General features: G+C 43.0%; 1 protein-coding gene and 1 non-coding gene across 5 annotated transcripts; one reads left to right on the top strand and one right to left on the bottom strand.

Moving 5' to 3' along the window:
• Positions 1-7924: 7924 nt before the first annotated feature.
• On the top strand, positions 7925-8043 carry LOC133364619 (5S ribosomal RNA). The gene has a single exon (XR_009757990.1). It is a non-coding gene; the product is annotated as a 5S ribosomal RNA (ribosomal RNA).
• A 1038-nt stretch (positions 8044-9081) lies between these two features.
• Positions 9082-26754, bottom strand: LOC133363622 (alcohol dehydrogenase 1-like). Of its 4 annotated transcripts, none has more exons than XM_061582887.1 (9): positions 25550-25665; positions 21413-21514; positions 19997-20138; positions 18076-18163; positions 17745-17967; positions 16692-16952; positions 16166-16301; positions 10207-10345; positions 9082-9257 (listed from the first exon to the last, which is right to left on the bottom strand). In XM_061582887.1, exons 1-9 carry the CDS (start codon positions 25565-25567, stop codon positions 9233-9235), a joined length of 1134 nt encoding a protein of 377 aa, XP_061438871.1. In that variant the 5' UTR covers positions 25568-25665; the 3' UTR covers positions 9082-9232. The 4 variants fall into 4 exon arrangements, with proteins under 4 accessions (XP_061438871.1, XP_061438872.1, XP_061438870.1 ...); XM_061582886.1 differs by lacking the exons at positions 9082-9257; positions 25550-25665 and adding exons at positions 9821-9920; positions 26401-26754; XM_061582885.1 differs by lacking the exon at positions 9082-9257 and adding an exon at positions 9821-9920.
• Positions 26755-26858: the final 104 nt, after the last annotated feature.

Genomic DNA, 26858 nt, shown 5'->3' with positions numbered 1-26858 from the left:
AGGAACCATAGCCCGTGGTCCCAGAATCCAAAGCTCTCACTTCGGCACCACCTTCATAGCCATTCATTCACACGGAGTATTTTTCTTTCCCTTTCTGCTCCTCTTCTAAGTACTGGAAGGATGGATGTAAAAACTATCTGGGCCCCAAAGTCCTTGAGTTTCCTTCCTAGAGCTCAATACTTTATTGTAAAGACCTTTAGAGCCAGCCAAGTCACAAGCAACCTCAGTTTTTATTTCACCTCTTGTTAACAGTTTGTGCCCTAAAGCAAGATAATGTACTGTAATTTACAAGCTCTGTTTTCTCGTTTCCACTGGGAAACACACAAAATTCTGCTAGACCTGCATGCGAATGATATGAAAGTACAGCCATGGTAGATACTGTGGTCTCAGAAATTCCCCTATGACCTACTTTGTAAATGTTTAAGGCCCTGAGCTTTTAAAGACCTCCATAGTTCGGTGGTAGAGCTCATGTTTTGCAGGCAAAAGGTCCCAGGTTCAATTCCTGGCAGGTAGGACTAGGGCAGCGTTACCCAACTTTTTTTTGACCCAACGCCCCTTTGCAAAATCTTTTTGTGCCCAACGCCCCCCTCAGATTAAGTACAACGCCCCTTTGCAAAATCTTTTTGTGCCCAACGCCCCCCTCAGATTAAGTATATGCCAATGCTTCCTATTCTTCCCTTAAAATATGAGTAATGCATAAAAGGTATTTTCAATTATTATTACTGATCATTTTTATCATGCCTTTTTATTGCACTTAGATTACACATTGAATTCTTAGTATTTTATCAGAAGTAGCCCTTGGATTCGATAGTATGATTTATTAATGTACAATGTCCACACAGTATGAACCAATAGAATACACTGTGTTACTTAACAACAAACTCATTCAGTTTACCGGCATTGTTTCGTTAAACAAGTTCATTTAAACATCATAGAAACAACAGATAGCGAGTGTGTCCCATTCCTGAAGAAAACCAGCGAATAACTGACTGTCTGCGTCAGGAAGGTTGGGGGAACCCCCAGAACAGAATTGGGGGGATGTGGGGGGAGGAGAGGGAGAAATCATTCTGTTGTGCAAGGAGAAATCTTTGAGTTGATGGAACAATCTGCTTAGCACAAAGTTGAATTACAACCCTTAGAATTCAGGCAAATATTAACCCATTACCCTTGACCAAATTCTAAAGCATATTGATATTCGAGGAAAATCAATGATTAAGCCAGGTATGCTATTTAGTTCAGTCACTAGTATGCAGACTATAACCTATCGAGATTCCATGCTTTGCTACTGAATTATCATGCTTATACAGTATCATCATTATGCAATAGAAGTTCACATTGCTACTTCTAAACAACTGGAGAAGTCCTCCCTAATACTGTGCCACTAGGCATAACAGACAATGAGTGCTTTGCACATTCTTCATTTTAGCCTTTAGGCTTGTGGAAGTGCCTAAAAAAACCCTTATCTAAGGTTTTGTCTTGTACAGACAAAACAGTACAGAAGAAAAAAAAGTGCTGCAGCTTTAACCACACATCAACATGCATTCATCTCATCTGAAATTGTTGGTATGTTTTCAAATGGGCAAACATGCAAATGCTAAGGCAGGGGTGGGAACACTTTTTCAGCCCAAGGCTGCATTCTCCCATGGATCACCTCCCAAGGGCCACATGTCTGTGGTGGGCATGGCAGAGCTTAGATGTCCTGTGAGTGGGGATGGAGGAGAAATTTGATTCTGTTCACCTTTAAAGGCAAACTTGTCCAATTTGGATTTTCTCAATCCAAACGTAATCCAAAATAGAGCTATCCTTTTAAATTTGCACTTTTCAGAAATTTGCAATGCAGTTTTCCAGCCAAGAAATGTGTAACCAAAATATATATACCAGGGGAAAGTGTGATATAGATGCAAATACCAGAATGCATTATATTAGAGACAATTGCTTAATATGTATATTAGTCAAAAGTACATGCAAAAATGTTTATGTTAGGAGATATTCACACTGAAATTATGATGAATTTTCATGAAGATTTTTTAAAAATCACCGAGTGCTACAGAAATGTGGAGATTGGAACAATGAGAAATTAGAGAACCAAAATTGACAGGTTCATCCATCTCTACCTGTGACCAATTATTATGAGTATTTGTCACTTCCCTCACAAATGTGACCCCAAGGAACTTACACCAAAACAGATGCCACCTTGTATTTAGCCATTTAACAGAAAACTGAAGCCTCCAAAAAGATCCACTTAGTTTTGACCTTTCTAATCCATCCTGTTGGATTAATATGCAGAAAAAATATGTTTAGAATAAAAGGCTGAAAATAAGGAAGAATCAAAGCAAAAATTAAGCCCATTCGCTGTGGGGCTTTCTTGTCCCTGGGAAATGTGAAGCTAACATTACTGCTGGCCTCCCGTGTTCTAGAAAAGCAAGGCTATCACTCAGGTAGGAGGTCTCTGACATGTGCGTGGCCAAAGGTAAATGGGTGATCAAGCAGTCAAATTAGACTCAGCTCTGGCTCTATTGTCCCTTTTTAGAGAAGGGGTAAACAAAATCCTTATCATAAAGACGTGATTCTTAGGGTACATCTATACCTAACCGCAAAACCCATGTTGTCCATATACGGTTGGTGGCCTCAAGATCCATACATGTCCTGTTTGTGGTTGGATTATTGTGAAAACCCGATTATCAAGTGTCCATACATGTGGGCTTTTTGTTGTTGTTGTTTTACCACTGGCCTCTCCCCTAAGTCCACCCCTTTTCAGTGATTGGTCCATAATGGTTGTTTGCTTTTCTTGCTCTTTTTTGGAAGAGTGCAGAAACATGTATCTTTTTTTAAAAAAATTCCCACGCATGCACAGGTTTGTGGATGTGCTATTGGGTGGGAAGGAGACAAGGGGCTTGGCATTTGATGGAGGAATACCCATGGACTGCCTATTGCAGGAAAGTCCATGGCATTGTGTCTGAGCCCATGGACGTTAATGAGATTGATTATTAGTTTAGGAAAGCTTATTGGTTTTTCAGTGGTATTTCTAATGCAGATTTGTTAATGTGTACAACTGTACTAGCTTGCAAGGTCATATGGACAATGGTGAATTAATGAGGACACAAAGCTGTAACATTGCAGATTATACAGTCGTATGGATGGGCCCTTAGGCTCCTGGTTGTGATGTGCCTTGAGATAGCATAGAACTGGAATATTATGGAAAAAGTATTCATTTGTCACTGGTATGCTAGACTGTGGCAGCTAGCATTAGATGAAATGATAATGCGAGAGGTGACAGAGATAACTTCTCTGAAACATGGTTCCTTTTCCTGCAATTTGTCAACCCTGGAGAGGATAGGAAGTGAGACTCCCAGCTTGTCATTTTGGAAGGGTACCCTTTTCATTTTCATTTCAATCATTTTCAATCAGGCAACTACAAAATATTTTATGCAGGAAATGAGAAATTAAGAAGTAATGGGGTTGCTTTAATAGTGAGAAGTGATGTAGCAAAAGCAATTAGGAGCTACAACACAAGGCCTGAGCGAGTTATATCAATGAGATTAAATGGGAAATCTATTAACACAACTATCATCCAAGTATACGCTCCAACGGCAAACACAGAAGAGGAATTGGAGAGATTTGAAACGAATGCTGATGAAAGTTAAAGACAAAAGCACAAAACCAGGACTACAGCTGAACGTCAAGAAGACTAAAGTAATGACAACAGAAGATTTATGTAACTTCAAAGTTGACGAGGACATTGAACTTGTCAAGGATTATCAATACCTTGGCACAGTCATTAACCAAAATGGAGACAATAGTCCAGAAATCAGAAGAAGGCTAGGACTGGGGAGGGCAGCTATGAGAGAACTAGAAAAGGTCCTCAAATGCAAAGAAATGTATTGCTGAACACTATTCAGACCATGGTATTCCTGATCTCCATGTATGGATGTGAAAGTTGGACAGTGAAAAGAGCAGGTAAGAGAAAAATCAACTCATTTGAAATGTGGTGTTGGAGGAGAGCTTTGCTCATACCAATGACTGCGAAAAAGACCAATAATTGGGTGTTAGAACAAATTAAACCAGAACTATCACTAGAAGCTAAACTGATGAAACTGAGGTTATTATACTTTGGACACATAATGAGAAGACATGAATCACTAGAAAACACAATAATGCTGGGGAAAACAGAAGGGAGTAGAAAAAGAGGAAGACCAAACAAACAATGGACTGATTCCGTAAAGGAAGCTACAGACCTGAACTTACAAGATCTGAACAGGGTGGTTCAAGACAGATGCTATTGGAGGTCGCTGATTCATAGGGTCACCATTAAGTCTTAATCAACTTGAAGGCACATAACAACAACAATAACCTTTTCATAATATATATCAGTGGCAGATCTGTGATATGGGGTTACATTAAAATATGTTTATACTGTGTTGCTTGTATTTTCTGAAACACTTGTAGCTTTCATGATATATTTATTGTTTGAAAATATGATAATAATACAAGTTATGGGGGGGAAGTGTGTGCAGCAACACATGTGACTCTTACCTTTGTATAGTTGCCCATGCAAAAATATACACACACACATATCCCTGCCTTCGGGCAAACAAGAGGGCATTAATGCAGTTCAAGGACGCCTTCTAGCCAGGCAAAAGCTCTTGAGGAGGGTGCAGAGCACAGCCAGTGTGGGTCATGGCCTGGTCATAGTTCCAAAGCGCCAGTTGGAGAGGCTTGGAGGGCGATGCCCTGGCATTTCTCTTTAAGTCTATGACAGCGGACGGTTATAGCCAGCTGAAGGGGTTCAGCCCATAAAGAGAGGGGGAATTGATAGGTCAGTTTTGAAAGAATTTTGTGAATTAGTCTGGCCCTATCTGGCTCTAGTAATATGCATAAACAAGAAATTTGGGTGGAAAGACGTGCTGCTCAAGAGTCAAACTTGGGGAAGGGCTGCAGCTCAGCGGTGGAGCACCTGTTTTGCATGCCAGAAGGTCCTGGGTTCAGTTACCGGCATCTTCAGGTAGGGCTCAGAATATCCTCTGTCAGGAACTCTGGAGCACTGCTGCCAGTCAGTGTAGACAATAACAATTTGACTTGGTGTAAGGCAACTTCCTGTGTTCCTAACTAAACAATATATTAGCTCTGTAAGTGCAAGGTTTTTTTAAAAATAAAATCTACTAATTGCTGGTGCAGGAGCCTTTTTTTTTTGGCAGTATTAGGACCCTAGCATGGGGGCTAGGGGGATTTAACTCATTGACCCTTGGTATGCTCCTGATTTGGATTAGGTTCTCCACAATGTTAATTTGTATTTGCTTCAATGGGAGTTTCCTTCCATATGCAAATTGCTGGTGTGGGGGATGATCCGGATCAAAACTACAGCAAAAGGTTAAAGCCCCTCTATCCCCCCTCCCCCACTAGGGTCCTAAACTGGACTGAGTCTTCCACACTGCCAGGGTTTTTATTGTGTGTGTGTATTGTAAAAACACTGCATTTAAAGGTACAAATTCAGAGGTAACGTACCGTCGGTGGAGGCTGGTCCATTAGGGCGAATGGAGCACTGCCCCACCAACCTCAGTCTGCCCTCATTCAGCCTCTGCCTGCCTGCCTTCTTACTCACCTCCAGTCAGGGATTGGCTCTGCCTTTCATTGGCTCTGGCTGCACCTAGTTTTGGTATCCCTGCCTTCTGCCCTGGACATCATAGCATCATACCATCTAGGTTGACCCTTAGGAAAGGCAGTGACAGTGTGGAAAATAACAAGTCAGGCCACCTGCCCATATGGTTCATAGGTAGATAAGTTGTCAGAGTGGATTAGACCATACAGAACAAGTTTCCACATGGCAAAGTCAAGCTTTGAATTGGCTCTTTGTTGAAGATTAAGCCAGTTTAGATTGCTATTACCATTAAAATATACAATTCCATTGCTTTTGCAATAGCTTTGTGTGCAAGCTGTAGCATGTATTTTGCTTTCCCCTTTTTTCTATAGTGAGCCAGGGGATAGATTTGCAGAGGAAATGTGGGCACTGAAATGGCCCTGGCTAATGTAGCATAAAACAGCATGGTAGATGGCTTAAATGTGACTGTATGTTCCATGTAACAATTAAGATAAAACCTCTATCTTGAAGGATATTAGCAATATCCTGCATCCTTACAGTCCAATTTCACATTTGGATGTTTCCACTTATGTGGAATAAACACTTGTTTGATATGAACAAAGTATTGGCCCCCTCAAAGAACCAGAAAGGATCTGGAATTGCCTATCTCTCTGTGTGCATGTCTCAGACTTTACTGTAGCTTTATATCCCTATATTGACTATTCTACGTTGTATCTATCTCCCTGCCAATCCACCCCCAGCTGTTGCTGAAAAAGAACTCCAAGATCCCACTATATTTAGATTAATATGGAGGAGAATGCATACACACCCCTCCAGGAACAAAATTTATTTATTTATTTATTTATTTATTTATTTATTTATTATTTAATTTATATCCCGCCCTTCCTCCCAGCTCCAGGGTGGCAAACAGGAGCGCTAAAAACACTTTAAAACATCATGAACGATAGTGCTGGTTCAGCCCTAAGAGGTATGAATATGTAATAGGGCTGAGTCATGAGAAATGCTCCCCCCACCCCTGCAACTATGCCACCCTGTTTGCAGGTTGCAAACAGGGCTCTCTCTTTTGACAGGAATGATGAGTTTGCCCCACTTTCTGTTGGCTGCGACTGCACTCTCTAGTCCTGCTGGACACATTCTTTTTCCCCGTTTTGCACACAAGGTGGACTAAAAGGTATGCTCTGAAGGCACATGAAGCCACTACCAACTTGCTGAAGCGAAAAAGATTTGGTCAGTCCCTGGGTGGGAGACTGCCTGGGAATCACATGTATTCCTCCTTGACATCTGTGATGAAAGAAAGGCGGGATGTAAAAAATAAGAAAATAAACATATATAATACTAGATGCCAAAGTAAGGGCACGAAGCATGGTCCTTACTCTGATTTGGCTTCAGAAGCCATCATATAACCACATTTCAATCATAAAGCCAAATCAGAGTGAGAGTGAAAGCACAGGGGAGAAAGAGCATGTAGAAGAGTGTCAGTGATTAAGCCTTTTTTCTGCTTGCTGATTTTCTTGCATAATCCATCCCACCAATTATTTTCCTCCACTGGAGTTCGCAGAGGAAATGTGATAGGTGAAGGATAAAGCATTCCTACTCTGGTCTACTGCTGCTCCCCTGCAAATGCAGCTCTGCAGCCACTACCACTGCCATTTTGCACAACAATGGCAAACATGGGGTTGGGAATATTATTTTTGCTGCGAAATGTGCAGTTCTGCCCACAGATGCAAACAGTTCTGGACTGCTTTTTGTTTGATTTGTTTACTCTGCAGCAACATTTTGCTTGTTTGAATCAGTAAAGTTCTTTCTTTCCTGCAAGTTTGAGTGGCGCATAGATAAGGTTATGTTTTAGTGCTGAATATATCAGGAACTGCAGAGAGTAAAGAATATCCTTAGTTAAGCCGCTACTCAGTTTAAAAACTGGCTTGTCTCTTCAAGTGTGGGAGTCGCTGCACGGAAAGCTGCAGCTGGTGCCAATGCCGGGGCCTCTCTTCTGTGGCTTCCAAGTAATAGATTCTCTACAACTGAACTATTTTGGGTTTGTTGGCTTTCTGTTGAGCCACCAGAGAACATTTAAACAGATTGTATTTCATGTTTTGCAGGCAGGCTATGTTCCTGCTCGATAGTGTGGGTGTGCATATGTTTGTTGCTGAACTGGCTTAAAGTATATGCAAGTACAATTAATCACCCAAACCCAGCTGCATGTGGAAGCAAAGCATCCACATATATGTCCTAAGATGGTTGAGAAAATGAGCATGCAGCTGGGTGCTGCCTGTGGAGTTCCTAATCCAATGCGCCAGGCAGGATTGTGTGCAGGTAGCCCTTGTCGGAGCCTATGGCCATACTACCCTGAACACGCCCAACCTCGTCTGATCTCGGAAGCTAAGCAGGGTCAGGCCTGGTTAGTACTTGGATGGGAGACCACCTGGGAATACCGGGTGCCGTAGGCTTAGAGGAAGGCAATGAGTTGTAATTGACTTGAAGGCATATAACAACAACAAGCCCTTGTTGGAAAATCAAGGATAATGCCCGCCAGATATTCAGGAGAGGAACAAGGGAATGGATCTAGTCCTTCTTGCTCTCTTGCCCTCTAGGACAACTAATAGTGCTATCACCAACCTATCCCAGATGTAATGAAACAAGCATTTTCAAATGTGCCAATGATGGTGTCAAGGAAATGAAATGTCTTGCCAAAGGAGCTGTTTGAAACAGGTGTCACATTGTAAGGACAATCTGTCCAGACGGTCAAAAGGTCCAAGTGTGATAAACATAAGAATCTAATAAAAGCCCTGCTGGATCAGACTGCGCCTGTTTCCCACAGTAGCCAACCAGATGCTTCTGAGAAACCCACAAACAGGCCATGAAGGAAGTCTGCCTCTCCTGCTTTGGCTCCCCATCAATCAACTGGTATTATTAAGGACTTACTGCCTCTGAATCTAGAGGCTTTATTTAGCCATTGTGGCTATCCTCCATAGCTCTATCCAGAGAATTCATTAGTTGTATTTATGGAGGAACCACAGGGTTGAGCTTGCTGGTCCAGTCACCTTCTTCCTGGTCTTCCAGCATTGAGAAGTTGAAGGGGAATTAGTAAGTGCATTTGTTTGAACATGGTTAGAGCCCTCCATGTGATCAGGAACCCTGATCACGCAGGGTTCCAGATCACATCTATACCATACATTTAAAGCGCGTTGCTTTCCCCAAAGAATCCTGGGAACTGTAGCTTGTTAAGGGTGATGGAATTATAGTTTTCTGACAGGTAAAATACAGTTCCTAGGATTCTTTGGGGGAAGCCACGACTATTAAAAGTAGTATAAATGTGCTTTAATTGTATGATGTGGATACAGTCAATGTGTGGAGAAAGGCACTTTGTAACAGGTGATGGTGAACTGTCTGGGAAGGTTCCTAGTTTGAGACCAGCTGATCTTAATCACACCTTCAAAGGATCTCATTCCACCCCACATTTACAGTTACAATAATTTATGCAAGAGTTAAATGTTTCTATGCATTTGCTACTCAACTGTAATTAGTTTAATGCTCAACAGTTTCAATAAAGATAAACGTTAATGTTCTGTTGAATTTGGTGAAGTATGCAAAGGATCTGCAGGATGGGAAGCTATGTCGTCAGTTGCCTTTGGAAGTTTAAAACAATAAGATGCAGCGAATACTGAAAGAAAAAAGGCAAACACTAAAAAAATATTTTAACACCCTAACAACATCCAGCATACACCAAGAGAGATCAGAGCAAAAAACTTTACTCTGTTTGGAGGCTTATAGCCAGGGCGGTCTGAGATAAAGGACAAGATGACATCTCCTCCCTCCACTTCTGTGGTCAGAAGCTGACCAGACTGGCCATGGAATCCCATTTTAACACCATCCACTGCTGCTGAGAACAGCAGGCTAGGCTAGCCTAGGGGATGCAAGGCAGGCCACACACAGCTTTGCCCTCCAACATCTTCCTGCTGCTGCCCATCCCCTGGCATCAGTTGCCAGAGGCAGTCTTCTCACTCTGCCTAATGATAAGGCCAGCCCTGCTTATAGCTCTTAACAGATACATTGCAAGCTTGCAAACTGCCAGCTGAAAGCATTTTAGATCGGTTCAGGTTTATCAATTCTGCTATTTCCAAGGCATGTAAAGGAGAAAATGTACATTTTCTCCTTGTACTCACTTTTTAACCCTTCTGAGAAATGGCAGGTTCTTTTGATTTGAAGATTAACACTGAGATGAAAGTGTTGGACTTGATCAGGGAGACCCAGGTTCAAATCACTTTTCAGCCACGATGCTCACAGGTGCCCTTGGACCACCATTTCCCATCCTAACAGCATGGAGCTGTTGTGAGGATAACAATACACCACCCTGAGCTCATTGGAGGCAGTAGTGGCTGGTGGGGTGGGGTGGTGGCATTCAACTTACCTCCCAGCAGCTGGGTTGATGCTGCTTACTGGGAAGGAGAGGAAGGGAGTGAGGTAGCTGGGAGGTTGATGTGATGAACTTCCCATTGCCTCCCTGCTCCCCTCCAGTTATCAGAAGGCCAAGTGAGCACTGCTGCCCACCACACCATTCACTACTGATTGGAAGGGCAAAAATGTAAACAAATAAAATATGAAACCCATACCTTTTTCCTGCGTGTAGAAGCTCAAAGCCTTCACCGATTTTCTCAAAAGGCAACATGTGAGTTATTAATGCATCCATATTAAATTTCTTTTTCATGTAATCAGAAATCAGTTTAGGGAGAGCATCTTTTAACTTCCAGCCTGGGGGAAAAGTATAAGAACAATGGGTCATCCAGCAACTATCACTTCTTGATTATGATTATTTTTAAAGAAGAGCAAATGTTAGGAGGCATGAGCTTCATAAAAATGTTTAGAAGAGAAAAATAAAACTCATTTTTTATTAGTTAAATAGATAAACTAAGCTTGCATGTAAATTTCTTAGCATGATCAAAGACTAATGCGATGGAAAGGCAGCATGGGAAATTGTGAATAAGTGGTTCCCAGGTCTGAGAATTCGGGAGTTTGCCTATTCTGGATGGGATTGCTGTCCCTCTCAAGGAACAGGTACACAGCTTAGAGGTGTTCTTGGAACAATTTTTGTCCATGGAGGACCAGGTGGCCTTTGTGGCAAAGAGTGCCTATCACCAGCTTTGGCTGGTGTTTCACCTGTGCTCCTTCCTGGACAGGGATACTTTGGCCACTATGACACATGCATTGGTAACCTCACATTTGGACTATTGTAATGCACTCTCCATGGGCCTCCTTGTAGCTGACCCAGAGGTTGCAGCTGGTGGTGAGTGGTGCTTCTTATCAGGCACATATCATGCCACTGCTATGGGATCTGTACTGGCTGCCTATTAGCCGACAAGTAAAGCCCTAAATAACTCCGAACCAGGTTACCTGAAAAACTCTTTCCCCTCCACTGCCCAGTAAGGGAATTAAGATCAGCAAGTGGGACCCAGATAGTTATAATACAGCCTGATGATCAAATTATCATCATCATCTACACTTTCTAATGTGTATCAGCATCTTATTTGGATCCTTCCCTGTGCACAGATTCAATGGCAGGCTCAGTTCCCATACATGGCATTATGAAGCCACCAAGTAAATGGGACTTTGTTATACCTTGGTATAGCCACACATACCTTCATGCATATTATTTAGGTTTTAAGTTTTTATATTTCATTTATGATCCATTTCAGTCGGGTTTCAGGCCTGGTTTTGGCACAGAAACAGCCTTGGTCGCCCTGTATGATGACCTTTGTTGGGAGAGAGACAGGGGTTGTGTGACTCTGTTGATTCTCCTTGATCTCTCAGCCGCTTTCGATACCATCGACCATGGTATCCTTCTGGGGAGACTAGCTGAGTTGGGAGTGGGAGGTACTGCATTGCAGTGGTTCCACTCCTACTTGGCAGGTCGCCTCCAGAAGGTGGTGCTTGGGGAACATTACTCAGCACCCTGGACTCTCCAGTATGGGGTTCCGCAGGGGTCAGTTCTGTCCCCCATGCTGTTCAACATCTACATGAAACCGTTGGGTGCGGTCATCCAGAGCTTTGGATTGCGTTGCCATCAGTATGCTGATGACACGCAGCTCTATTTCTCCTTTTCATCTTCTTCAGGTGAGGCTGTCAATGTGCTGAACCGGTGCCTGGCTGCAACAATGGACTGGATGAGGGCTAATAAACTGAAGCTCAATCCAGACAAGACTGAGATGCTGCTAGTGGGTGGTTCTTCTGACCGGATGGTGGACGAATTTGCGGAGCACTTCCAGGATAAGATTGCTTGCATCCGTCGGGACTTAGACTCTGATGTTATGACAGATGACTCCATTGAAGTGTCCAGAGCGCAGAAATTAATGAAGATTCTAGAGATAAAGTTATCAATGGCATGGATAATCTTCTGGACTGGAATGATGTGATGGAGCCCAATATAGAGAAAATCTATGGAATTAACTGCAGCCATGTGACAATGGAAAAACTTTCAAGAGATGACCCAGTGTATTTTGAAAAAAAGAACAGAGATATGATTTTACAGCAGTATTTCAGCAACCTATTCAGAATGGATGGCAAGAAAATATTTGGGATAGAGGTAATTCCCATCAGACTCTTACTATATGACTATGGCTTTGACAGCAAGATTATTATGGAATACTGATAATGGAAGATTGGATACTGAAATTACTGGACTTAACAAGACTACTGAAGATGGAAGATGGAAAATGGAACTAATAGGGATAATAGAACAATGGCTACTGAAATTACTGAACCTAACAGATTCTGATGTGATGGATTAATTGAAATGTTTATTTTGACTATGGTTATGACAACAAGATTATCATAATTAGTAATGAGATGGATTAATCGATATGCTTATCTGGAAAAAAAAATTGATAGATATATTTCTTAAAGAATTGAAACCTCTCTTTGACTTTTTGTGGAAAGAATAAAGTAATGTTTATGAGATTTGATGATTAAGTAAGATAACTACTGGAGGAAAGTGATTTTATAATATGACTTAAGAGACAGGATTGTTATATATTATAGACTTATAACTGATTTGATCTTTGACAAATGGGAAGTCAATATTTTACTCTTTATTTTCTATTTTTGTTTTTTTTTTTTTTCTTTTTTTCTTTTTGTTTAACTATTTTTGATTTTGTTTTTTGTCTTTGAATGTTTTATGATTTTGTCTTGTATGTTTTATGAAAATCTGAATAAAAATTATTGAAAAAAAAAAAATGAAGTGTCCAGAGCGCGGTCTTGTCCTTCATTGTTGGATGAGTTTCAGTTGGTGCAGCTCGAGGAAGTGGACAAGGTGCTTGGAATGGTGCGGGCGACCACGTCTGCCCTTGATCCTTGCCCATCTTGGCTGGTGAAGGCCAGCAGGGCTGTAACCACCGGCTGGGCCAAAGAGGTGATAAACGCCTCCTTGAGAGAGGGAGTAGTCCCTGGTAGTATCAAGGAGGCAGTAGTGAGACCTCTTCTAAAGAAACCTTCTTTGGACCCAGATATTTTGAACAACTATAGACCGGTGGCGAATGTCCCTTTTTTGGGCAAGGTCCTGGAGCGGGTGGTCGCCGGCCAGCTCCAGGCGCTCTTGGATGAAACCGATTATCTGGATCCGTTTCAATCCGGTTTTAGGCCTGGTTTTGGCACTGAAACAGCCTTGGTCGCCCTGTATGATGACCTTTGTCGGGAGAGGGACAGGGGGAGTGTGACCCTGTTGATTCTCCTTGATCTCTCAGCGGCGTTTGATACCATCGACCATGGTATCCTTCTGGGGAGGCTCGCGGAGTTGGGAGTTGGGGGCACTGCTTGGCAGTGGCTCTGCTCCTACTTAGCGGATCGTCGCCAGAAGGTAGTGCTTGGGGAACATTGCTCGATACCCTGGACTCTCCATTGTGGAGTCCCTCAGGGGTCGGTCTTGTCCCCCATGCTCTTTAACATCTACATGCAGCCTCTGGGTGCGGTCATCAGGAGTTTTGGAGTGCGTTGCCATCAGTACGCTGATGACACGCAACTCTACTTCTCCTTTTCACCTTCTTCAGGTGAGGCTGTTGATGTGCTGAACCGTTGCCTGACCGCGATAATGGACTGGATGAGAGCTAATAAACTGAAACTTAATCCAGACAAGACTGAGACACTGTTGGTGAGCTCTTTACCTGCCCAGATGGTGGATGTTCATCCTGTTCTAGATGGGGTTACACTCCCCTTGAAGGAACAGGTTCGTAGCTTGGGGGTCCTTTTTGACCCTTCCTTGTCGCTTGAGGCTCAAGTGGCCTCGGTGGCACGGAATGCGTTTTACCATCTTCGCTTAGTAGCCCAACTACGCCCCTATCTGGACAGTGACGATCTCGCCTCAGTTGTTCACGCTCTGGTAACCTCTAGACTGGACTACTGTAATGCGCTCTATGTAGGGCTGCCCTTGAAGACCGTTCGGAAACTTCAGCTAGTGCAAAATGCGGCAGCCAGGTTGTTAACGAGGACCCGCTGGTCTGCGCATATAACACCTGTCCTGGCCCGCCTGCACTGGCTGCCTATTTGTTTCCAAGCCAGATTCAAGGTGCTGGTTTTGACCTATAAAGCCTTACACGGTGTGGGACCACAATACCTTGTGGAACGCCTCTCCCGCTATGAACCTACCCGTTCACTTCGTTCAATATCCAAGGCCCTCCTCCGGGTACCAACTCATCAGGATGCCCGGAGGATTGTTATTAGATCTAGGGCCTTTTCTGTGGTGGCCCCCGAACTGTGGAACAGCCTACCTGTGGAGATACGCCTGGAGCCTTCGGTACTTTCTTTTAGGCGCCAGGTTAAGACCTGGCTATACTCCCAGGCATTTTAATGTTCAATGTGTTTCATTTAATTTTTTTTTTCGTTTAACTTGTTGCTGATTTTATTGTAATTTTATTGTAATATTGTATTTAATCTTGTTTTGTTCACCGCCCAGAGAGCTATTCGCTATGGGCGGTTTAAAAATGAAATAAATGAAAATGAAATGAAATGTCCAACCTGTCCTGGATGGGGTTGCACTCCCCCTGAAGGAGCAGGTTCGTAGCTTGGGGGTTCTCCTAGAACCATCTCTGTCACTTGAGGCTCAGGCAGCCTCAGTGGCACGGGGTGCCTTCTACCAACTTCGGTTGGTGGCCCAACTACGTCCCTATCTGGACAGGGATAACCTGGCTTCAGTTGTCCATGCTCTGGTAACCTCCAAATTAGATTACTGCAATGCACTTTGCATGGGGCTGCCTTTGAATATGGTTTGGAAACTGCAGCTTGTGCAAAATGCAGCAGCCAGATTGGTAACAGGGACCAGACGGTCCGAACATATAAAACCGATTCTGGCCTGCTTTCATTGGCTGCCTGTATGTTTCCGAGCTCGGTTCAAGGTGCTGGTTTTGACCTATAAAGCCTTACACGGCTTGGGACCACAATACCTGATGGAACGCCTCTCCCGATACGAACCCACCCGTACACTACGTTCAAGATCAAAGGCCCTCCTCCGGGTGCCTACTCCAAGGGAAGCTCGGAGGGCGGCAACAAGGGAGAGGGCCTTCTCAGTGGTGGCCCCCAAATTATGGAATGATTGTTATGACGAGGTGCGCCTGGCAGCTGGACCAAGAAAGGGGATTGCAGGTCCTGTGGCTCTTTGCAAGTATCAAAGACCAGCTGATTGTTGGTGCTTGCAGAGAATTCTACACAGCACTTTGAAGCCCCAACAATCAGCTGCTGGTTGGGGCTTCAAAGCACCATGTATTGCACAGGGCAAAAATTGGTCATCTGATGGGTCGTGTCCCATAAAATGTGGCCCTTGGGGGAGATAAGGATCTGGAATGATTGAAAGAGTTGGGTATGCTTAGCTCAAAGAAGATTTAGGGGCAGAGGAAAAATAAGGGTCTTAAGATGTTGGACTATGACCTGGGAGACCAGGGTTCAAATCTCCACATAGCCATGAAGCTCACTGGGTGACCTTGGGCCAGTCACTGCCTCTCAGCCTCATGAAAACCCTATTCATAGGGTTGCCATAAGTTGAAATCTACCTGAAGGCAGTACATTTACATTTAGTTCAAACACTGAAGGTCATGTATATTCTGCTGTCATGCAGATGAGGGAGACTGGTTTTCTGTAGCTCCAGTGGGCAGGACTGGAACCAATGGGAAAATTGCAGTCAGTGAAGACTGGTGGCTCCAGTGTCAGTGGGGCAGTGAATCTGCTCTGGGTTTTAGTCCAAACTTTCAAGGAGCTGTCCAAGGTGCTGAGCACCCAGAGCATATTCACTTGCCCTACTGATATTGAAGCCACCTGCCTCTTGGACTTCAGGGATGCAGATTCTGGTGAAACATTAGGAGAAACCTTATAATAGTAAGAGCTGTTCATCAGTGGAACAGACTGCCCTGGGAGATAGTGACCTCTTCTTTGATGAAGGCATTTAAGCACAGCCTGAAGGTCCATCTGTCAGGAGCACTGTAGTTGCATCATGCACTGAGCAGGCGGTTAGATTCAGTGGCCTTCAATGTCCCTTCCAGCTCTATGAGTCAGTGCACTAATTGTCAGTTATGATCCACTTTAATCAATCCACACCTCCAACCAAACACCCTGTCAATTTCTTTCCCGTGAGGAGCAGAAAAGGATCAATGGAGATCTTTGATCCTGCAGGAGGTTCCCCGACCAGCACACAGGTGCCATGACCCAAGTGGCAGGATTTAAGGGCAGTAACCTGTTTGAGAAACAAAGAAAAACAAGGCCAGAGATGAAAATAATAAAGGAATGTAAAAACATAAGGCTGAATCAGGCCAGTGGCCCACCTAGCCCAGCATCCTATTCTCACAGTGGCCAACCAGATGCATATGGGAAGCCCCCAAGCAGGAACTGAGCGCAACAGCAATCTCCCCTTCTACAGTTTCCAGCAACTGGTATTCAGAAGCATACTGTATCCAACCACAGAGCCTTCCCCTGACCTCTCAAGTTTCCACTAAAATATTTTACTTAGTTTCTTCCAATCAGCTGCATTGCTTAGATATGGAGAAGTCACAGATATGAGCCCTGGGACTGAACAAAAGAGTTACAAGATGGGACCAAGTGATTATTGTCAAGACAGATCACATACCGCAGTGTCAATCTGCCCAATTGCTTCAAATGAGTAGTCCACGCCAAGACCTGTCATCTCCACCACCACTTCATTAATGGGCTTCTTGAAATCCTGAGGAAAGATGCATTCAGTGGCTCCTAACTCTTTGGCCTTGGTAAATTTATCTTTGTTGATGTCGATCCCAATAATCCTGGATGCTCCAGCAGCTTTGCAGCCCATGACCACAGACAGACCGACACCTCCTAAGCCAAAGATGGCACAGGTAGAACCAGGTTTAACCTGCAAATCAATATAAACAAGAACACTATTGTAGGGTTTTGCCGGGACATATGTGATGTAGCAGGACCAGGGACCTGGAAGGGATCAGGACTAGCAGACAGGAAGAGAAGGGGCACAGAGAGACAGAACTGAGAGCCATTATGGTGTAGTGGTTAGAGTGTTGGAGAAGGACCTGAGAGATCAGGGATCAAATCCCCATTCAGCCATCGTGCACACTGGGTGACACTGGGCTGGTCACTGTCTCTCTGGCTAACCTACCTCACAGGGATATTGTGAGGAAAGAAGGGGAAGGGGGTTAACCAGGTACACCACCTTGAGCTCCTTGGGAGAAAGGTGACTATAATAAACTGGGCAGGGATTAATGAAAAGAATAAGTTCAAGAAAAGGAGTTAGCAGGAGATGAAGGGCAAGGATGCTGGGTAAAGCACAGCCTAGAACAGGGATGGGGAACCTGTGTTGGACTCCAACACCCATCGGCCCCAACCAGCATGGCCAGTGGTCAGGAACGAGGGGGACTGTAGTGTAACAAAGTCTGGAAGGCTACAGGTTCCCCATCCTTGTCTTAGGTGATCAAAATACTACCCACCAACATCCTCTTGCTGCTTTGGTTTAGAGCTACTGTTGTGAGGCTGGATCCAGTGAGAGCAGAGAAGCTCAAGTAGTCTCAGCTAATTTTGCATCTCAAAATCATTTCAGAAAGAGTGATTCCTGAAGACCCCTCCTTGTCCAGCAAAGAGAAAGCAAACTCATATTTCCCTTTTTTTGATAACGCACAAACAAATTGATTCTCACCTGGGCACAATTGATAGCAGCTCCATAGCCAGTAGAAAACGCACAGCCAAAAAGGGAGACTTTCTCCAGCGGAGCATCATTGTCAATTCTTACAATAGAAGCCTCCGGCACAACCGTGTATTCAGAGAAGGTGCTCGTCCAAAGGAAGTGGTGGATCCTTTTCTCTCTGCAGGTGAACCTGCTGGTCTTATCTGGCATCAGGTTTTGAAGAGGTTCATACAAGCTGTTTGAGGAGATTCAGATTGGTCTGTATCATAAACGGGACTAAACACCAATTGTCAACATTACTAAGAAACACAAATCTTTAACAGAAGATGTAAGACCAACTTACTGGTTCTTGAGACAAGAGTTAGCATTAGGACTTAAACAACAGCCACATTCTCCACACTGGGGAAGACAAAGAGGAATGACTTTGTCACCTTGGAGAGGGGAAATAACAAGAACATGGTAATATTAACAAGGAATGGTGGAAGAGGTCTAACAAAAGAGGATCATATTTACACAGTTATATGCCCAAAGGTAATCTGATATTGGACAAGATTCCTTGGCTATATAAAGTCCATTATAGGGTATGTGTTTCCCTTGAACCTACTTACATTTCTGTGGGATACTGAAAGAGAAGATTCCTAATATTCAATGGGCTTTTGTTAACAGCAGCCAAATGTCTATTCAAATAAATAAATATAAACATGAAACCAATTCTTATCTTAATTTTTTTCTGAAGAAAACTCACGGGCTGTTAAGTTCTAAAAGTAGAAATATTATTTTAAACACAGCAATCTCAATAAAATTTGAACATTTTCTTGAATTTTAATTTAGGCCAAAGCTGTGCTAAAAATGCTGCCCCAGTTTTGCAGTTCTTGAGGGAGAGAGAAAGACTTTAATATTTTTCAGCCATGTGGTGGGAACATTGGTGGCAGCTTGTGTGTGTGTGTAACAAATTGATCCTCCCCCCCCCCAGTGACAGACCTGCAAATAATTGTCCCAGCAGGCTGTTACGTCTCCCTCCAATGCCATAGAAGGCCTCAACATCAGTTCATTTCAAAGGCATTGAGTGTGGGAAGATGACAGCCTTCCATGGCCAGCTATTTGTAGATAGGCCTATCAGTACATCTAAAGAACTGAAAAGTTATTTTGAGTTGGGCAGTGTTAGGATCTCCAGTCAACATGTAAGGGGGCTAATAGCATATTATATGATAAAGTGCATAACGTTATAGTGCCCAGACTTCCTTTAGAAACAATCTTTTAAAAAAAGCTCCTCAGAGAAGGAGACCTGAGAGTGGAGAAGCATCTGAGGAGTGTAAGGGAGATAAGCAGCAAAATGGCAAAAGGGGGGGGACCTGACTCTATCCATTCCAGGTCCCTCAGCAGTCATCACCCTTGTAGGTTTCTCTTTTGCAGGTTTCAGACTATGTATTTGCAGCTGTGGTTGGGGATTCTGAGCAGAGAAGTGGCAGGGTTGGAGAGGATTAAGCATTCTCTCCCTCCCCTCCATGTTTCCACCATCTGAACTGACCTTGATTTATTGAAAAAAAACACAAATAGAGTGTCTGGGCACTGGTGAATGCATTGGAGTAGCCTTTCCCAACCAGTGTGCCTCCAGATGATGTTGGACCACAACTCCCATCAGCCTCAGCCAGCATTGCCAATGGTCAGGAAAGATGGGAATTGTGGTCCAACAACATCTGGAGGCACACTGGTTGGGAAAGGCCGCATTAGAGGGTAATGTGTAGTAGGGATGGGTGGGAAATTTGATTCACTATGCATTTAAAGGTGAATTTATCAAATATATACTCTCTGAAACAATACAAGAACCGAAACACAGCAATCCTTCAAAATCCACACTTATTCAAATTTTGTGATGCAGTTCTCCAGCCAAGCAATGTTTATAAAAAGGCATATATTGGGGGATTGTGGGCATAAAAATGAATACATTAGCAAAAATAACATTTAAAATGCATTATATTAGGAGAAAATGCTTGCAAAAATGTGTAAATTAGTCAAAACTGCAAAGAATTGTTTATTAACAGAAATTTGCACTGCTGATGAATTTTCATGAGGATTTTTTTTTTACTGCAAATTGCTGCAGGAACATAGAGAACCAAATTTAAGATTGGGGAAATGAGGAACAGACAGAACCAAAACTGACAAATCCTTCCCTCCCTAATGAGCAGTTATCCCTTTACATAATGCTTGAAAATCATACTGGTATCCAGTACAACAAGCACTATTGAATTTCTGATCTGCCTCACCTGGCTTTACACAAGTGACTCCTGGTCCAACACTTTCAACAATGCCAGCTCCTTCATGGCCCCCAATAACTGGGTAGTCTATGTTTGGAAAAACACCTTTCAATACATGATCATCCGTCTGACAGATCCCAGTGGCCACCATCTGCAGGGAGAAAGCAATATGTCATTCCAGTATTTTACTGCTTCGACCCAGCTCACATATTCACCAGGAACTGGCACTGAATTAGATCACCTCCATTATAAACTTGGGTCTTCAAGTGAACAGGTGATCATGCAGATGTTCCATTCACACAATTGTCTCCTGGCAAAATGGCAGAAACAGAGCTTCCACATAATCAGGTGTTCACAAAGACGCCCATCTCACACTGAGAATTGTTTACTAGAGTTTCAGCAAGAATATTACCCACTTGATCCAGTTCTGATCTGACTAATTATAAAGTCTAACCAGCAATACACATTCAGAGGTTCTGTTTTAGTAAAGACATGGATATGGTCTGAAGGCACATTAGGCTACCTCCTTACTGAAGCTAAGCAGGTCTGGGTCCAGTTAGTGCCTGGATAGGAGACCACCTGCGAACCACTTGTACACTGCCTTCAGTTCCATGATGGAAAAAAGGTGGAATATAAACATAAGATTAAAAAAACAGTAAAGATTAGGAGCAGAGAGGCAGTGCGGTATAGTGGTTAGAGTGTTGGACTATTACCTGGGAGACCAGGGTTCGAATCCCCACACAGCCATGAAGCTCACTGGGTGATCTTGGGCCAGTCGCTGCCTCTCAGCCTCAGAGGAAGGCAATGGTAAACCCCCTCTGAATACCGTTTACCATGAAAACCCTATTCATAAGGTCGCCATAAGCCGGGATCGACTTGAAGGCAGTCCATTTCCATTTTTCAAAGAGTAGGAGCACCACAAAGTAAGTGATACTTTTGAGTTATGGTTGCCATCGTATGTCTGGGGGAAGACTCAGGGGCTTTAGTAATACTGCTGGATAATCTTTGAAGGCCAACAGGGAGGAAATTTCCCTGTTGATCTTGTTGGATTGTGTTGAGAACCTTCGGGTATATCTTGCTTCTTACTGCTGGGCAAGTTTTAACTGCATCTTCACCAAAAATATTGCTGACACTGTGCACAAATCTGCTTGAGTTGTATGCTTTATTCTGGATGCAGAAATTTTGGCTTCCTTGGTGCAATATCTAAATCTTTTGCATGGAGTCCATACTGCTGCCTTGTCAACAGACATTGGCAAAGAAAGAAGAACCTCTGTGTTTCTCTTATGTTTTCTAAAACCATTACCCCTACATTTGTGGCTCCCCTATCCATGGCTCCTCTATCTCTGTCTTCAGAGTTCAGGCACAAGATCCTTGGACACTAGAATAATAATTCACACTAAGGGGAGAAATACACCTTTCTTTTACCTTCACTCGAATTTCATGACTTCTTGGTGGTGCCACCTCCACCTCCTCGACAGAAGGCATTTTGCCAGCTTCCCATATTATTGCAGCTTTACATTTAATCACCTGTGAAAATGGATCCAATCAAAGCAGGCCAGAGATGAAGTGCATGGTGCCCTTCATAATGATTTAAACAGGATTGTGACCTTAGATTTGGCGCAATCAGCATAGAGATTGCCATTCTTCCCACACAGCAAATTACCTAGGGGTAATTTTATGCGGCCCTTGGCCTAATTTCAAAATCCCTCTGCAAGCTATCAGTTCGACCTCGGGCAAGAGTAATCTGTCCGTCTCCCAACAGCCCACGGGAAGAATGAGAAGAGGGAGAGATTGAATGGTGGGAGGGAAAGAGAGAATGATAGAAAGAGAGAGACAGAGGGACAGAGAGAAAGTGGATGGCAAAGAGGGAGGGGAAAGGGGTGGCCCTGATCACTTTTGGCTGGCCCTGCCCACTGCCAGCATGTAGCCTCTGACAGATTACCCCCAAGAGAATGTGGCCCTCAATAGAAAAAGGTTGCCCATCCCTGCCATATGACTTGCCACGGTTGTTGATTCAGCACACCTAATACTGCCTGGAAGCACTACTGTGATGTCAAACTCAAACCAACAAGAGTGCTATTTTGATAGTCTTAACAATTAAAAGAGTTCAGTAAACAGTAGCAATAGAATAAAAACACTTCCCATTAGTGGGGAGGGTCTGTAGTTCAGTGACAGAGGACAAGCTTTCCATACAAGAGGTTCCAAGTTCAATTCTATGCATCTTCAGATTATCTGAGTGGCAGGGCTAGAAAAGCCATCTATCTAAGATCTGGGAAAGCTGCTATCAACCAATTAATGACAATTTAGTGAGGTCAGTAAATGAAAGATCAATTTCATGTCAATGCAGTTATTTTAAATGAGCAGTTATGTTTCAGTAAGCCTTGCATAGTTTTAAGTAGGGATGAGCAATTCAGTTCACATTTATAGGCGAACCTACCTAATTTGCACTTCCTGAAACAATATGCAAACTGAAACACAGACACCCTTTGAATTTCACACTTTTTTGCAATGCAGTTCTCCAGCAAAGTCATGTGTACAAAAATGCATGCACTAGGGTAAAGTGTGCATAAAAATGCATATGTTAGTGAAAATAGCATACAAAAAAGCATTACATAAGGGGAAATCACTTTTGTAATATGTGTATATTAAGAGAAATTCACACTAAAACGTTGCTGAATTTTCATGAGGCCTTTTTTTAAATTCACATACTGATGTGGAAATGTGAACTTAAGAGTGGTATTGCATGCACCAATAGTACATGCAAGAAGGATCTTTGAATTGTTGTTGATCACAAGCTGAATATGAGCCAACAGTGCAATGTGGTTGCAGAAAAGGCAAATGCTATTTTAGGCTGCATTAACAGAAGTATAGTTTCCAAATCGTGTGACTTACTAGTTCCCCTCTATTTGGCAATGATTAGGCCTTATCTTGAGTACCATGTCCAGTTCTGGACACCACAATTTAAGAAGAATGCAGAGAAACTGGAACAGGTTCAGAGGAGGGCAACAAGGATGATCAGGGGACTGGAAACAAAGCCCTGTGAGGAGAGACTGAAAGAACTGGGCATGTTTAGCCTTGAGAAGAGCAGACTGAGGAGAGATATGATAGCACTCTTCAAGTACTTGAAAAGTTGCCACACAGAGGAGGGCCAGGATCTCTTCTCTATCATTCCAGAGTGCAGGACATGGAATAATGGGCTCAATTTGTAGGAAGCCAAATTTCAGCTGAATATCAGGAAAAACCTCCTAACTGTTTGAACGGTACAACAATGGAACCAATGACCTAGGGAGGTGGTTGGCTCTCCAGAAATACAGATCTTCAAGAGGCAGCTGGACAGCCACCTCTCAGGTTTGCTTTAACTTGGATTCCTGCATTGACAGGGGGCTGGACTCAATGGCCTTATAAGCCCCTTCCCACTCTATGATTCTATGAAAAAGAGTGGTGAAATGAAAAACAGAGAGAAATGGAAACTGACAGATTTGCCCATCGCTAGTTTCCAGTAAGAATTCCAGTTGTCATCTAGGGTGGTGCCCTCACCAAGGTCAAGGAAGTAGCCTTCCCAGATTCTAGCATCTGATGACAAAAAAACCTAGACATCTGATGTAGAAATGAATCATATAAATTCTGGAACCCCATCAGCTGATTTCATAAGCATGGTTCAGGGAATACATTCTGACTCTAGGTAAACTTCCTTTTCTCTTTAAGCAGATTTTTAAATGTAAAAGTGCAAGAGCCAACTTATGTCAGTTCTTGGGCATGGCCTGATGTGGTGGCACAGCCAAACTGTGATGACTCCATTCTACAGCCAGGGCCTGCCCAAAACTTAATTAAACAAGATAAAATAAATGAAACGGGATTCTTTCCCATTCTTCCCCTTTTTTTCTGGGTAGCCCCAATCATGACCTAATTCCTTCTTAATGCATTGGTGGAGTGGATGACGGCCAATAAACTGAGTTTGAATCCTGAGAAGACAGAGGCTCTGTGAGTAGGTTGTTCCCATGTCTGGAGGATATGCCAGTTGTCTGGTCTGGATCGGTTTGGGTTGCACTCCCTCTAAAGGAACAGGTACGTGACTTGGGGATAATCATGGATATATATTATTAGCGGTCCAAGTGACCTCAGGGCCTAGGAACATCTTTTACCAGCCGTGTCTAGTATAGCAGCTACAGCCATATCTGGGTACGGATAACTTGGCCACCGTAGTCCATGCATGTGTAGCCTCGAGACTGGATTACTGCAGTGCACAAGGTGGTCCTTGGGCCTGCTCTGAAAGCTCCAGCTGGTGTAGGATGCAGTAGCTAGGCTGTTGATGGCAGCAGATGGCCAACAGCATATTATACCTCTGCTAAAACATTTGCACTGGATGCCCATATCCTACCTGACCAGGTTCAAGGAGCTTGGTGTTGATATATAAAGCCCTGAAAAACTTGGGTCCAGGATACCTTAAGGCAGCCTTTCCCAACCAGTGTGCCTCCAGGTGTTGTTGGACCACAATTCCCATCTTTCCTGACCATTGGCAATGCTGGCTGAGGCTGATGGGAGTTGTAGTCCAACAACATCTGGAGGCACACTGGTTGGGAAAGGCTGCCTTAAGGACTGCCTGAGCCCTTAAATCCCAGCCTAATCGCTGAGATCATCTGGAGGAGCACTGTTAGTTGTGTCCCCTGTTAGAAAGGCCTTACTAGCCTCAATCAGAAATTGGGCATTTAGTGTTGTCGGTCCCATGCTGTGGAACAATCTTCCAGCAGGGATTTGGGGGGCATCCTCACTGTTAACTTTCAGATGTCTCTTGAAGAAGTTTTTATGCTGATAGGCTAAAACAGTTGTTTAAAATGTCTCTTGAGTCATTTTAATGATTGTTTTCTATTGCTCTTAAATTTTTTAATGCTGCTGAACACAGCCTGGATGTTTTGTGAGAGGGTGGTATATAAATACTTTCAGAAATAAATAAAGTATGCCTTCTGAGCTAAAAAGCAGAGAATATGTGTTTCATTGAAAAAACTGAGCATTTTTTAAATTATGTACTGGTGCAATAAGATGCAAGACAATGTTAAACTATATACACTTCTGGGAACACTAATTATATATATATAATAGTTTGTAATAGTTTCTAAGGTATTTCAAAGTCGTTTGTGAGGTTTTTAATCTATCTAACTATATGTGCATCATGGATTACTTTTGAAAATACTGACTCTTGTAAGGCAATCTAATAGTCATGGTTAAGGTAAACTTTAAACCTAGGACCTCTTGGTTTACAGTTCTAACTCTTACAATGTTAACTTTTATCACTTTTGTGAAAATCTTAGATCTTGTCCATTATCTCCGTCACTTCTATCAAGCAGACTCACATTTTGAATCTACAAGTAGGAGATAAATCTCCACAGTTTGGTCTTGGCAGTGCAAAGGGAATTTGCACAAATAAAATTCAGAGAATGTTTCTCTCCTCTGGGAAGTTCTCACCTTGTAGTTCTTTCATTTTTGAAAAAATCCACTATCTGGACATACATACAAACAAAAACATAGATTGAGATAGACTGAGCCATAGGAAACAGCCTTCTTTACCTTCCCTGCAGTTGCCATGTGTCCGGATCCTAGCTTTCAGACTAGCCACAAGCTCCCTCCTCTTCAAAGGACTTCTCTTTTTGCTACTCACTTGGGCACTGGCAAGAACATAGAGATACCCTAACCTGTTCCTTCTCCACCACACTCAATGTAGAATCTATGATAGGCCAGCTGGGGAAGGGGAGGGCCCATTTCTAGCTGGGATTGAAAGTTCTTTAGTGCTTCCCAAGTATTTAGCTTAAATTAATCTCCCCCAGGAGCAGCCATCCAAAGTTAAGTATCACCAAGAATGAGGGAAATATAGGATCTAAAAGGAAAGGGTGGGGGGAAAGCCCAGTTCAGTTACAGATTTTCTGACTAAGAACTTGTACATACTAGCAAAAATCATTCTGGTCCATGTTCTCTTGCTCAAATTATTTACATAAAATATAACATAGTCACATACAGTACATTTACAGAGAGAATAGACATTATAGATTTTCCTAATGCATAAAGAAAGGAATCCAGAGGCCTGTATGATCAATATTGGGAAAGAGAATTTCCTTACAAGCTTTTGAAATAGTTGTTAGGTCTGCCTCACATTTTATGTACATGTGAGCATAAATATTAACAATAGTGTTTCATACAGGAAACACATAAAGGGCAGATTAGGGCAAACTCCAGGTTCGATGCCTGACTCCAGTAAATTGCTTTCTGCTGGGTCCCCTCCTATATTGGCCCAAAGTCATGGGCTTACCTGGTAGCAGGTGCAGATGGCTACAGACCACCATTTTAAATTTGCATTGGAATGATGCTATGTTGGAGGCATTCTGGGAAATTTAACATGGTGTCTCATAGCCATAACTACTCACCATTGGGAACCCAGGACAGCTATCAACACTAGTGGGTCCTGTTGGGTTCTTGGTGCTGAAAGCAGGTCTGGATGCTTTTTCTTAAATGCTCAGGAGGACAAATTGGGAAGTCATGAATGACTGGCCCCTTCACTGCTCATCCCAGCTTGATGTTAAGGATTCTTTGTTAGCTTGCATTACTCCATTCTCACACATTGATCCTCTGGAATATTCTATGTCACGGCTGGGGAACCTCTGGCTCTCAGATGTTGTTAGACTCAAACTCCCATAGTCATAGTCTATTAGTTCTGCTAGATGGGGCTGATGGGAGTTGGGAGTCTAACAACAACTGGAGGGCCACGGGTTCCCCACTCCTGTTCTAAGTATTAATAGTCAATGTGTATTTTATAAAATCAAAACAGTTCAATATCCATTGGCCCAAGTAAAGCAGTCCAAAGTCTGTTGCTCTGGCAATCAGT

Source organism: Rhineura floridana, chromosome 9 (assembly GCF_030035675.1).
Source record: "Rhineura floridana isolate rRhiFlo1 chromosome 9, rRhiFlo1.hap2, whole genome shotgun sequence".
Classification (NCBI taxonomy): Eukaryota; Metazoa; Chordata; class Lepidosauria; order Squamata; family Rhineuridae; genus Rhineura; species Rhineura floridana.
This window is presented reverse-complemented; position numbering and strand designations above follow the sequence as displayed.